Source organism: Choloepus didactylus, chromosome 21 (genome assembly GCF_015220235.1).
Source record: "Choloepus didactylus isolate mChoDid1 chromosome 21, mChoDid1.pri, whole genome shotgun sequence".
Lineage (NCBI taxonomy): Eukaryota > Metazoa > Chordata > Mammalia > Pilosa > Megalonychidae > Choloepus > Choloepus didactylus.
Window position 1 is genome coordinate 37731745 of NC_051327.1, and position 14190 is coordinate 37745934.

The 14190-nt window shown below is 34.3% G+C and overlaps 1 protein-coding gene across 4 annotated transcripts in view; it reads right to left on the reverse strand.

The window, feature by feature from the left end:
• Window positions 1–1578: 1578 nt before the first annotated feature.
• The window catches only part of GSPT1 (G1 to S phase transition 1), a 29973-nt gene continuing 17361 nt past the window's right edge, over window positions 1579–14190 (reverse strand). For all 4 annotated transcript variants that reach the window (XM_037815473.1, XM_037815472.1, XM_037815475.1 and 1 more), the window contains exons 8-15: window positions 13884–14038; window positions 13572–13712; window positions 12308–12401; window positions 11457–11537; window positions 8733–8906; window positions 7655–7744; window positions 7325–7493; window positions 1579–6132 (exon numbers count right to left, since the gene is read on the reverse strand). In XM_037815473.1, coding sequence (XP_037671401.1) covers window positions 6080–6132; window positions 7325–7493; window positions 7655–7744; window positions 8733–8906; window positions 11457–11537; window positions 12308–12401; window positions 13572–13712; window positions 13884–14038 — 957 coding nt within the window. In that variant the 3' untranslated portion in view covers window positions 1579–6079. The remainder of the gene's footprint in view (window positions 6133–7324; window positions 7494–7654; window positions 7745–8732; window positions 8907–11456; window positions 11538–12307; window positions 12402–13571; window positions 13713–13883; window positions 14039–14190) is intronic.

The following is a 14190-nucleotide window of genomic DNA, read 5'->3' on the forward strand; positions in this document are numbered from 1 at the left end:
AAGTTACATAATATAGCAACATTTCTGTGAACTTGTTCCTACTACATCCATCAGAAATCAACAGACCACAGTCACTCCTGGGCATCCCCAGAACGTTAAATAGCTTATCTGTTCTTCCTGGATTATTGTTCCCCCTTCCTTAATTGCTCTCTATTGCTAGTTCCCCTACATTCTACATTATAAACCATTTGTTTTACATTTTTCAAAGTTCACATTAGTGGTAGCATATAATATTTCTCTTTTTGTGCCTGGCTTATTTCGCTCAGCATTATGTCTTCAAGGTTCATCCATGTTGTCATATGTTTCACGAGATCGTTCCTTCTTACTGCTGTGTAGTATTCCATCGTGTGTATATACCACATTTTATTTATCTACTCATCTGTTGAAGGACATTTGGGTTGTTTCCATCTCTTGGCAATTGTGAATAATGCTGCTGTGAACATTGGCGTGCAGATATCTGTTCGTGTCGCTGCTTTCCGATCTTCCGGGACAATACATTGACTTTTAAAAAAAATTCTCCACACAACATCAAAGTGGCCATAAGGGCTAAAAATAACGTCATTACTGAAGAGGGTACTACAATAAAATACATTTTTCATAATCTTTTTTCCACAGGGCCAAAGAGGCTAACTGGCATTTCTTTTTTGGGTCCTTTTAAATTTGGAATACTTCGAATTCCATTTTGTTATTTGGCCTTAAGTTATTCTAGACTGGGGGATACACAAATCTTCACAACAAAGCTACAGCCTTAAAGGTATTCATGCTTTCTTTATGCTTGGGAAGGCACTGATAAAGCCCTGCATCTCCAAAACTGGTTGCATATGCCATGAAGTGTAAAGTCCTCTGGTGTTGGAAGTACAAAGATCTTATTATCAGTCTTTTACCACAGCAGTAGAGTGCCTATAATGCGGTTTGGTGCCCAGAGACAATTAAGGAACAAGAAACATCAAGTACAGATGTTTGAGCAGCAGGGTTGGAGACCTAGTCTTTTAAGACTAAAAACAATTAGTTGTGTTAATTACTGGGAAATGGTCACAAAAGCCAGGTACTTAGAACCTTTATTCTAGCTCACAGGATAAAAAAGTGTACAGGAATGTATTGCTGCCATTTATTTAACACATACTGCCTCTGTTTATCAATTTCTTCTTGCCCTGTACAGTAAAGAAAGGCAAGTACTATTTGGTCTCTTGATCCTTATTAAAAATCCTGAATATAGTTTCATAGATATGAAAGAATAATCACTGATGTTTACCCAACTTTACTGGTCAGATAAAATCACATACTGTGATGTAGTTATTTGATTTATTAATATTAAGCATGTCTAACTTCCTGTGGGGCTGCTGGGTTTTTTTATGGTTCAGTCATATACACCACACAAAAGCCTTATATATACCATATGCAAGCAGATCACAAGTTTGTAAATTCCTTATGACAGAGCTTATTAAATAGATCCATCCAACAAATCTGCTGGTAGGTGATTCTAACACTTGATACAAAAATAAAGGATTATACAGAAAATGAACAGATACACTCATAGTATGATACAATACAGGTGATTATAAACAAACAGACAAATCCTTCAAAAGGGAAGATGACAATTTTTTATTGTTATTACAAAAGCATTTCTTTTTTACTTCAGTAATTTGAATAATTGCAAGAGCAGACTAAGGGGCTTAATCCTCACACAGGCACCAATTCAGGCACAGTAGGTAGCTACAAATCATAAAAAAAGTTGACCTCTGGACTCCCGTAATTCCTACATATTCTTTTATGCTTTGGAATTAGGTTAAAAAAATTCACAACCTAACCAGTTTCCTGTAATCCTCCCTACTTAAAAAAAAAAACAAAACTGCAGACCTTCCAGGCTGGGACCTCAATTTCACCTAATGTATGAGAGGAAAATGGAGGCAAGGGCAGTCCCCTGAGGCATGAAGAGCTCCAGCTTCAGCACAAACCCTCCTCCATGGGTAGCAGGAAAGGAGGTAGCAAGGACTTGGGCTGACATCTGAAGCACGAAGCTACCGTGCCTGGTGGAGAGGGCCTCAGGAAACAAACGTCATTCCATTTTTGCTGTCCATAAACCTGAGGTGTCCATGTTAAGTTTTAAAGGGCACAGTGGCACGTACAACAAGGCAGAGAAGACATTACATTCCAAGGGCTGCCTAAGAAGTCCTGGCATTTTCTGCCTTCTCATACATAGTGCCTATCTGCTCTTCCCTTATACTGGAGGTAAAGTTTTTAATCTCCACTCCCACACCTGCAGGCCCTTATGATTTCTTAGTAAACACTTCAGCTAGTATGTTAATGTTTCAAGGAAGCATAGGATTAGAGGTATGTGAAAAGTGTATTTATTGTAGGGAAGACTCAATATGTTCTAGGATACTGAAAATCAAGACTATCCTAGAGCCAAATCCATCAAAAGTTGAACCAAATCTACCCTGCCTGAATTCTGGCAGTAATTGGTTCAAATGGAATCCACTGAACTGTACTGGAAAATAAAAATACTTCCTATTACATTTATTATGAAATCTAATATAACCAACTGACTGTTAACTTTAAACCTATTAAGTCGTCTGAGTTGTGCATATGTAATCACACTTATTTACCAAGTTGCTGCCATAGCAAGATTGCCAAAGAAAGAAACAAGATAATGAATATATTAGATGGCATCTGCTAGAATCATTGAAAAGTTAGCTGGAGAAATAAAGTATATTATTTGGTGTAAAAAAAATCATCCCCCAAAATCTAGTTGATTGCTATCTACCTTACATATGTCTGTGAGAGGATTAATGGCACAGTTTGTTCTGATAAGGGAGGCCAACACTGAATATAACATTTAATCATCCTACAACCAGAACTATAGTGCTGTAACCAGAGTTTTCATAAAGAGTTTTAAAGGTTGAACGTTGCTTTATGTTAAGAACGGTAATAAAAACTGTGTATTTCCCCCCTTGACTACCTTAATCCCCACCCAAAGCAATGAAGTGATCATCCATGAAGCAGCATTCCATGAGAAAGTCCATGCCAGTGAGGAAAGGTGCTGGAGTGCTGTCATTGTAGTAGTCATCAAGGATCAGAGAGTACTTAGTCACATGACTAGTGTTCCTGAAGATCACCAGTGAGTTTAACTGAATTTTTTTCAAAAGTTCATCAGAGGAGCAATTTTTGATGATATTCACCTTTTTCTTAGGTTGTGAAAGTGCATCTGGTTTTAAGTAAGACCCAAAATATTTGCAGCGCTCCAGCTGAGGATGCCAGTAATTGTTCAATTACAGCCGTTCAAAGTCCCATATTCTAAAAGCAGTTCTAGTTTATGTAACTAGCAGACAAGTATGAATAACCCTATGTTACAATGAACAACCTGTACTCTTTGACAGCTTACAAAATTTTTACATTCATTTATCACATATTTCAAGACTTTCAATTCAAACAAAGAAATACACATGGGTTTAATTATTCAAGACCACTTTACTATTTGCTTAATTTCATGGCAATACACACTCAGTACAACTCTTCTGGTGTGAATTTACATAGATTTTTGCTTAAAAAGTCCTTTTTGCATCTTACAAACTTGCTGTTTTCCTTCCCCCACATAAGGGTTTAAAATGACAATTAGGTTTATTTCAGTGACATCTTTTCACTTAAATTCAGTTTATTAATTTAAAAATTATAATTAAATAATCTCACTTGAAAGTTAGAGAAAAAGCTTCACTACTGGAAAAAGATGCAAAGGAAACAATGATTCTAACCTATCTATGCTAAAGGTAAAGAATAATGTTTAGGTCTGTAATATCCTAAATATATAGCCAACTGCCCTATTTTTCATTGTCTTCCACAAAAGCATACTGCATTGCAAAAGACAATGACAAAATAGGAATTTGTATTGCTCTTTAAAGGCCCAACATCTCCACACACTGCCAGTTCACCTCAGACAGTTTATTTCCTCATGGAAATAATGAGCCAGTATGGCTGGGGGAGTTTAAAATGCATCAGTTTTAAATGGGAAAACTGCCTCAATGAACTTCAAACCCCATAAAATGTATGGTAATTGGTTAATTGAACATTGACATTTCTTCTAAGTAATCCAATTATTATTTGCTCAAATGTGGTACAATCCAATGAAATTTTTATTTTAAAATTACAACTGTATTTTTAAAATTATGTCTTATTTTTTAGAGGTAGGCCCTTCAGTTGATATCCATGTGGTTTACTTAACAGTCTTGGCAACATGCACAGGAATATTCTAAAAGTGTAAATGTTTTAACAGCAAACATAATTGGTTTTTAAAAATGTGTTCAATTTTAAAATGAAAATCTATCTTTGGAAATAATTTCAGTGATTCGTTAAAAATCCAAGCAGTTGCTAGTATTTTGTTCTTATTAACTTGGAAGTACAAAGTTGTTATATCCTGATTAAAGCTCTCCTATTTCCCAGAAAAATAAAAGCCCAGAGATTTGCAAGCATAATAAAATTTATTTAAATTTCATGCAATTAAATAGCCATAAGTATAGTTATAGGAAGCTGCAGGACAATAACGAGTCTGTCCATAAAATGTTCCCTCATTCGTGAAATGAATGGGGATTCCATAATTAAGAAAACAGGGTAACATCAAGTTAGAGTCTAACTAGGCTTTTCTTTTCTGAGGAGGAAGATTATAAGGAGGATTTCCCATTAATTATACAATTACAAAGTATCTTATTTAGAGTTAAATGACAATCTAAAAGTGGCCAAGTTTTCAATGAATGGCACCACTAAAAATCAAGGGGACTTCCAAAGAATCCAGAAATTGTGTCTTCTATTTCCCATTATATCCTCTTAAAAAATTTCAGTCATGATAGTTACAGCAGAAATACAGCCTTCAATCTAAAAATCACCACATTGTGTGGTTTGTCTAAATAACGGTTTAACAAATTTCAGCTTCATACTTTAAGAAAACTCAATTTCAAATAATTGAGATAAAACTTCAACTGTGCTTGATTCTGCTCATCACTGTAAATTTCAGTCTGTGCAAATTCTGATGACTCTGTTCACTTAGTTCCTAGACTGAGATTTAATCAGCAAGGATTATCCAACCTTTAGTTACTGATACAAAGAATGAACTGAGGACCTTGGAGAACTGGCACTTGTAAAATCAATAGTTTTCATACTGGATGCATGCAGCTCTTATAAATGCTAAAGGAGGCATTTGTGCCAGGTCTCAACATGCTTTCTTTATTATAAATTCCACTGATTTAATGAGTTAATGGAATTTCCTGTAGGGGTACAATTTCATTATGCTTACTTATAAAAACTACAGTATGCTGTTCTATTTTAAACATACTGTGTTTAAGAAATCATGTTAAAATATAAATTAGCATAAAATAAGGATAGACCTAATAAAGCAGTGTCACAGTTGCAAAAAGGTATTTAATTGTATTTATGCATTAACCATCAAAAGAAGGGGTCAAACTAATTCCTTTAATACAAACTTGAACATTGTTTGTAAATGCCTCATTTAAAGTAGTGGGTCGGGGAAGAGTTTAGAAAAATCCAAGTAATAAAATGTATTCAATTACTTGGTTAAGTTAAAAAGCTAATGCAACAATGTTACATCCAGATAAAAAACATTATTTAAAAGCAATTCAAATACCGAAAAGGATTTCAAATTGAATATTTTATTAACATGGTAGTTGTGTTTTTAACATGTGCACACACACTCGCACACTCAGAATGATCTGCCTGGGAGAAAAAAAGCCTAAATATGCCTAAGGGGAAAATGAAGGAAAAAAAAAAAAAATTCTGTAGGTTTTCATTATTGTAGGCAATTAGGTCCACATCACTTACAAAGCTATTGCCAAATCTGTCCAAGGAAGCAGAGTTTGAGAGGGGAAGAAAAAAATCTTGGGGAAAAATTCAACAGTGGCATAGCAGAGCTCTCAATATGAGAAAGCTGACATAATGTGGACTTTTGCTGTGAATTTTCTCTTTGCAAAATATGGGGAGAGGTTTGTCAATGGGCAGAAATAAGAGAAGGCGGTGTGAAGTAGGCTTTTGCAGTCAATTTTCCTCACAGTATTGTGCAGGGTCATCAAGAAAATGCTTAGTCTTTCTCTGGAACCAGTTTCAGAACTTTTCCAATTGCAATGGTCTTACCTAGAAATCAAATTTTAAAAGTAAAAGACAAAAAAAAAAAAAAACAAAAACTTTTCAGTAGTTAACAGCAAGTCTATGAAAGGTATCATAGATCATTATTTTAAATCACAAAAGTAATTTTTACAACCACATTGCTAACTAGCTCACTTTTCCACCAAAAGCATGTCTTCTGATTAGGTAGTCTTATTACAAAACTCATAGAGGAAACAAGTATGAATCACTGACAAACTATCAATCTGAACCCTACCAGAAAATCAAAAAATAAAGATTATGTTAGTGTGTCTTTTATAAGGGGAGCTGGAAAGAAGATATGATTTCCTACATCAAAAGCCTACCCTTGGATAAACAAAATGCAAAATAGCCACATAATGGAATACTACTCAGCAGTAAAAAGCAATGAAGGACAATACATGCTTTATCATGATTGAACCTTGAAAACTTCATGCTGGGTGACATATACTAAGCACAAAAGACCACTTAATGCTCAATTGCAGTCCAGTAAACAGAACCCTCTGGTAGCATTCCTGCAGCTCAAAAGCACTCCCAGTTTATAAAAGATACAGAACCCACTGGATCTTGTGAAATACCTAAAAGCCAAGCTACTCTTTAGAAAAACATAATTCTCTAGGGTTAAAAATTCTTGCTATCTCAACTTCTTATCTTCTGACTGCCTGAGATGTGATTGGTATATTAATAATCTTAATAGGACAAACTCAAAACCAGCTCCCTTATCAACAAATTTTAGCATAAAGACTTTAAAGAAAAATGAATAAAACTGTCTTTATACAGTTTTCTCTGAAGTTAAGGTTATATTCCCAGTGCTTACCACAAGTAGAGCTTAGCAAAAACTTGCTGTACAGGATTAAGTCCTTAAAGTGGGCTTTAATCATGCAAATTACAAAGGATTTCGTCTTAGGGCTGGCTGTCTTATGGCTCTCAAAACCCATTACTATCTGAGTATCAACATGAAGATTCTTACTTGACCCAGGGCATTACTGCTAGAATGTATGGTCCATGCTGTCTGCTGTTCATTTTATTCAACTCACAGAGCATTTATCATATGAATATATTGTAGTACACGAATCCAAGTTTTCTCTGAACACAATGCCATGTGTACTGTCCTCAGAAGAACATTACCGAAGCTAAGCATCTTATAGATATACTTCTAGATATCAATTTTAAAAGCTCTTACCCTCATCTCTTAAAGTAAAACGACCCATCTGAGGGAAGTCTTTAAAGGTCTCAAGGCAGATGGTTCCTGCTGTCCTTAAACGAGCGATACATACTTGATCTTGTTTCACAAAACGGGGTCGAGTCTTACTTTTTTCTCCTGATTTTTTATCTACCAAGCAGATTAAGGCCTACCCAGGAAAAAAGGATGAAAAGATCAAAATTGTACCAAACAAAAGAATCTTTTTATTAAGGAGTAAAAAAAAAAGAGTACATCACTATTGCCTATTAGAAATTATCAAGATGAAAACAGCCTTAAGACAAAATGAAAAAATAATTATCTTAAACTCACAGTTATTTCAACTTCCTCAATACAGGTATGAATATGCAGCACCGCATTATAACCTGGGCAGATGATGGATTTGTGCTCAATAATCACTATCTGTCAAATAAACACAAAAATTTTTATCTTTATCCCTAGGGTAAAAAGAATGTTCTAAAGTGTCATACAGTATCACAAGATTATGTAACTCACCACCTCAGCAGGACAACAACTTAAGTTATTTTTGTGTTAGAAGAGATGGGTCATATTAATTTTGTTCATGGGATGGGTCAGGTTGCCTGGCCTCAAAGCATGAACTTGAATACCCTTTACCCTAGTGATCTTCTTGGCAAACGCCTATTCAACTTTAAAAACAATATACAGACTATCTTTACTGGGGAGCCTTTCCTTTAAACTCCTCAAAGAATTAAGTTACTGTTCACATGCTGTTTTTTTCTAGACGTAAACTTGTCAGAGCTTTAGCCATATCCCAATATCCAAGGTCCCGTAAAAGGAAATAACCTTTTATATCCTTTGGCATCAAACCCTAACTTGATTAATTAGTCATTATATTAAACCCTTCTAACAGAACTCAAAAGTTCTGTTAGCCCACACCAGTGATTTACTAGGTCATTCCCTGTGGAGGGCAGGCTGCTGCTAATTGGACAAAATGCATGTTTTCCAGTCTAGAAAGTTATTTGTTCTAAATGAACAGACACATCACAACCTCCAAGGCAACTGTGCCCTACTTAAAGGAAGGACACATTGAGAAAAATACAGTAATGATACATGACACAAATATCTGTTTTTATGAAGTGGATATGAGGCATTCTAAAAATCACCACCAGAAGATCAAAAATAAAAAGGAACTTAACAAAGAATAATACCTATCCAATAAGCACTCGTACTATCTTTTAAAGAATTTGTGTAATACATACATCACGGTTGTAACATATAATTTATATGGTTTATACTATTTCAATTCTCCTACACACTAATTTGGGTTAAGTAGCATATCACCAATAATCAGAACAAAAGGCATTTTAAATCCTAATTTCACAAAGACAATAAAGACCACTAAGGCAACTATAGTAAGTAACTAGTTTACCTGGGCATCAAATGTGCGTCCAGAATGACAAAGATTATTAGGATCACAAAGTATGAATCCCGGAAGGATCTCCTCTTCTTCAATTCCCTTCAGTCTGATTTTGAGGTTTTCACCTGGGGCTACAGAATCAGTTTCTACGTCATCAGAAAGGATTCCAAGAACTTCCACATTGTGCTTAAAGAAAAACCAAGATTGCATTTTTCTGACATATTAAATGTACTCACTGCATTACTGAACATAAAATGATCTGAATGTTTGCTGAAGAATTACAGTCTCATATTTTTGTGGTGGTTCATTAGTCAAAATATTTATTTGAATAAAAAACTTACGGAATTCCAGGATTTAATGGATGAATCTCCCAATACCTATCAATCCCCAAATACATCTGAAGTATGTATTTCTCAAGTTATTTGAACAATAAGGCTTAAAAAGCATACCAATTGTTTAATAGATATGGTGTTTCGTTTTGGGGTAATGAAAATGTTCTGGAACTAGATAGTTGTGATGGTTGCACAACACTGTAAATGTAGTAACTGTCACTAATGTTAACTTTTATGTTTTGTGTATTTCACCACACACACACAAAAGCATATCAATGGAAAAAAAAGTGAAAGCAATACCCAAAATATTCCCTCATTTTATTCCGTATCTGCTCTTGAAGAGAATTCAGATTTTTTAAACATGTGCCAGCAAACAAGACAAAACAAAACAAAACAAAAAAACAGCCCTCAAAACAACATGAACCATTCTGATGACAGATTAGAGTTCTACAAAATGTCATTTGCTAAACTCTATTAGCACATCCCCCTGAAACAACGGTTTTCTTTCCCAAAAAGTAGCTTATACTTCAATGATACCTGTCTACTGAAAGTCCTTCCAAGAACTAAAATAGAGCTGTATTTGTTAGCTCAATTTTTCATTTTTGAAATGGGACAGAGGGAGACACTAACAGCTCTACCATATACAAATTAAATAAGACTTATTTACTACTTTTTGCCCAAATAATCCAACATAAAGCCTTCTCTCCAAAAATACCCTTTTATGACCAAATATAATTGAGCTCATCTAAAGATTAACTTTACCCATAGTTACCAAAAATTAAGTTTGAGACCAACAAACTCTCAAGTTAAGGAAAGGTATTAAGAGTGACATAGGTATCAGAACCACAGGCTTCCGGGGATTGTTTTGTAAAAACCGAGAGTTAACAAATTACCCACCTAGAAAAAGTCTAAAAGTCAATCTGTTTCTTGGAACAATTTTTTAGAAGGTTGAAGTAAAAAAATGGCCAATTTTTACTGAACTTCATTTATTTTTTAGTGTAAAATAGTGTGACTTCTACACCTTTAAAAATATCGTAGCTCTGTTCCATTGAGTCAGTAAGATTAAACTGAACTGAGTTTTCAAGGCTGAATATTATATGTCCAGTAATTTTATAAAGGGACAGCTTCCACAGAAAATAGCCACTTCCTTTGTACTAGTATATATTAAGGCTCCTGACCTGCAGCTACCACCAGGCACTAACTTCACCTACCCAAACCGAATCATCCTTTCTTTTTAATGTTATAGAATACAAATATAACACAAAATTTGCCATTTTAACCATTTTAAAAGTGTACAATTCAGTGGTATTTATTATATTCACAATGTTGTGTAACTAACACCTCTTTCTAGTTCCAAAACATCTTCATTACCCCAAAAAGAACCCTGTACCCATTAAGCAGTCATTTCCCACTGCCTCCTCCCTCTCCTCAGCCCTTTGCAACCACCAATCTGCCCTCCATCTCCACGAGCAAACTGCACTTTTGTGACCACTGTACAAACAAAACTGAGCAAGACTCAAAATGACCATTATTTTCATTCAGTTGTCATCCTTCAAGTTGCAAAGATAATTACCTCAGAAAAAGTAGGATTTAACACTGAGGATACTTTAAGATAAAATGCATGTTTTCTAATTTATTGTGCCTGAAATGAACATAGTAAAGAAATTCCCACTTAAGTCTAACAAAATCTGTCTTTAGAGGTTCTAATGATTCAGGTCTATTTTCCTACATAAGCAACATCACTGGAGCTGTCAGAGAAGCCCTCTTCCTGGGAAACAGGTTAACAGTTTCTTAGCAACAGGTCATTTGCAAATGTCAGCAACTGAGCTGTCAGAAATAACACAAAGGTGATTTTGCATGTTTTAATGAAACTCCAATGAGGAAGAAATTACAGTAAGGTAAGGAACATTAAGAGACCTATGTAGGATAAAGGCCTATCCTCTGCTCTCAAAACAATTTAAAAGCATAGCTTGGAGTCGTTATTTTATAGTACCCGACATAACTATGTATAAATAAAAAGCTTACTATACCACGATTAAACCTGAGCTTTCATCTCTGCCTCTCTTACTAATTCATTTTATTAAGTAAGTTGCTTAACCATGCCACATCTCTGTTATCAGGCCTGTAAAAAAATGGGGTTGAACTTTATAAGCTCTCTTGATGATGATCTTTTAGCACTAACATGAGAAGAAAAAGCCTAACCTGTTAATATTGACTTCTCCATTAACATTTGTTACTGAGTAACTATAGCCTTTCTCAAAATTTGAACTTGACATTAATAAATGTAATCCTGAATTTTAAAAGCTAAGTTTCTTTGAAGGGAAACCCCTAAGCATTTGAAAAGTTCTGGATTCTTGCTAATATTTCTGAGAAAATTCAAATAAAGAGCATTATTAATTTTTACCTTGTTTGGCATCATCACCAGCTGCTGGCCTTTACAAATAGATCCTGATTCCAGCTTTCCCAGGACCACAGTGCCCATATCCTGATGAAATTTAACATAAAAAATCAAGTTTCAGACTTATTGATGCTCGATAAATAGCTCAGTAGTCCAAAGTGAAATTATGCAAGGCTCACTCATAAAGGAAAATTATTTGGCTAAAGTGGTAGAATGCCTAGGATTAATCTTAAACACAGGGTGGGTAATAACCTATACTATTTGTTTTAATAGGAATATGTAAAATTATAATATTGATAGATATGCCCAATATTTAAAAGAAAGCAGGAGACAGTAAAAAAATGTTGTTAGAAGATCCAAATTATTTGTATGAATTCAGGTTATCTCAATCTCTGAGCCTGTTTCCTCATATATAAAATTGGAAAAAACTTTGTTCAAAAAGTATACCGTGAAACTAATGAAGAATGAGGTATTTGTAGAGGGCAAAAATTACATAAATTGATACTGTAAAACTTAAAAAATTAAGTTGAAATTTTAGTTAAAAACAATAAGGATAGTTTCTTATGTTGTTTTTTTTAAGAAGACTAACAGCCAGGGTCAGTGAGGCTGTGGTAAAACTAGCACTCATACAATGTTGGTGGTAATATAAACTAGCACAGTACTTTTAGAAGACTGTTAATATCCATCAACTTTACTACGAACAAATCCTTGAGATCTAGCAGTTTCACTTTAATATGTAGCTATTTTTAAAACAATCTGTTTTACTGTTTAATAAAGTTTGTTTCATAATTAAAAACAAAACATGAAACAATGACCCCACCTCTCCTAGAACCCAGTTTCTTCAACATTTTAGATACCTTGTATTTATCCACAATTGGCAGCCTGATTGGTCCATCAACTGATCTATTGAAGTTTGGCAAATTATCCAGATAGGGAATAAATGGTAATCCACTGAGAACATAACAATAAAGAAAGTAAATAATATCAAAATTTTAATAAGTTATACAACTGTACCTTTATATAAAAACATGGTTGTAACACTATTTTTATTCTACCCATGTACTCCTGTCATTCAAATAATTTATTATCCATTGCATCTCATTTACTCCTCAGAAAATTAAAACTACAACAAAATAGAACATCATGATAAGCTTCCCTGTAAATAAGTTAAGATTTGGAAAACTATTTTATAGCAATAGCACACACACTGCAATAAAATGACTACACTGTATCACTTAATGCTTATGCACTTTTCCAGCTCTGAAATTGAGAGTCCATAATAATTTCCTCTTTAAAACTACAGAATATAGATTGGAAGATCTGATATTGTTAAGATGCAATAATTCCCAAATTGATCTACAGATTCAATGCAATCTCTATTAAAATCCCAGGCTGCCTTTCTTGCAAAAATTGACAAAACTGATCCCAAAATTCCTATGAAAATTCAAGGGACCCAGACTTTCCAAAACAATCTTGAAAACAAAGTTGGAGGACTCTCACTTGCCAATTTTAAAACTTAACTACAAAGTAATCAAGACTGGTACTGGCCTAAGGACATATAGATTAATGGAGCAGAACTGAGTTCAGAAATAAGCTCTTACATTTATGGTCATGTGATTTTCAACAACGTTGCCAAGAACATTCAATAACAAAAGAATACTTTCAACAAATGGTAGCTGAACAAATGGATGTCCATATGCCAAAAAACCCCTAGACATAGACAGATCTTATACCTTACACCACGCTAACTCAAAATGAAACATTCAGGTAAGAGCTAAAACTATACAATGCTTAAAGGAAACAGGAATTTTCTTAGATAGGATGCCAAAGGCACAAGCAACAAAAGAAAACTGGACTTCATCAAAATTTAAAACTTTTTTGTGCTTCAAAGAATACCAAGCCTTAGAATCGGAGAAAATATTTGTACAACATAAATCTGAAAAAGGACTTGGATCCAGAATATATAAAAAAAATTCTGAAATTCAATAATAAAAAGACAATCCAATTTAAAAGTGGGCAAAGGTCCTGATATGTTTCAAAGCCAAGGTAATACCAATATTCTCTTGAATTACTTATTAAGACATATACTTTTTTTTTTAATGGGAAAAAAAGTTTACTTACCTGTACCAAGGACAGAAATCTGATTGCTCTTTAAGATTTGCTCCAGTCAGTCCTGAGCAGGGCATAAAGTGAATGTCCTTTTTGGGATTGAAGCCAACTTTTTTCAAAAAGGGCACTAGTTTCTCTTTACATTCCTCGTATCTATTAAGATTTATAAAGAACCTGATTATAATGTAAAGCAACGGGACTCTGGTTTCATCATTTTAAAAATTCAAAACTTAGTAAAACCCTCGAGAAAAAGGCATACAATAACAAAACCATCCTTTAATATACTAACATGTATGTAAAAGAAGAGCAAGGCTCCAAGCTTACCTCTCATTGCTCCAGTTTACTGTTGGATCATCCATCTTATTAATAAGCACAATTAAGTGCTTTACACCTGCTGTCTTTGCCAACATTGCATGTTCTCTTGTCTGTCCTCCTTTTTCAAATCCAGTTTCAAACTCTCCTTTCCTGGCAGAGATTACCTATTCCAAGAAATCAAATAGTTTTTTCTTTCACATTCAGGTCTACCCTTCTAGCAAAAAAAATCTTCCTTTCAGTTATAGCAGAAGTTTTTCACAATAGAGGCAAACGAATCATAATATACATTCTTTTGAACATCACAAACTGAAGAACG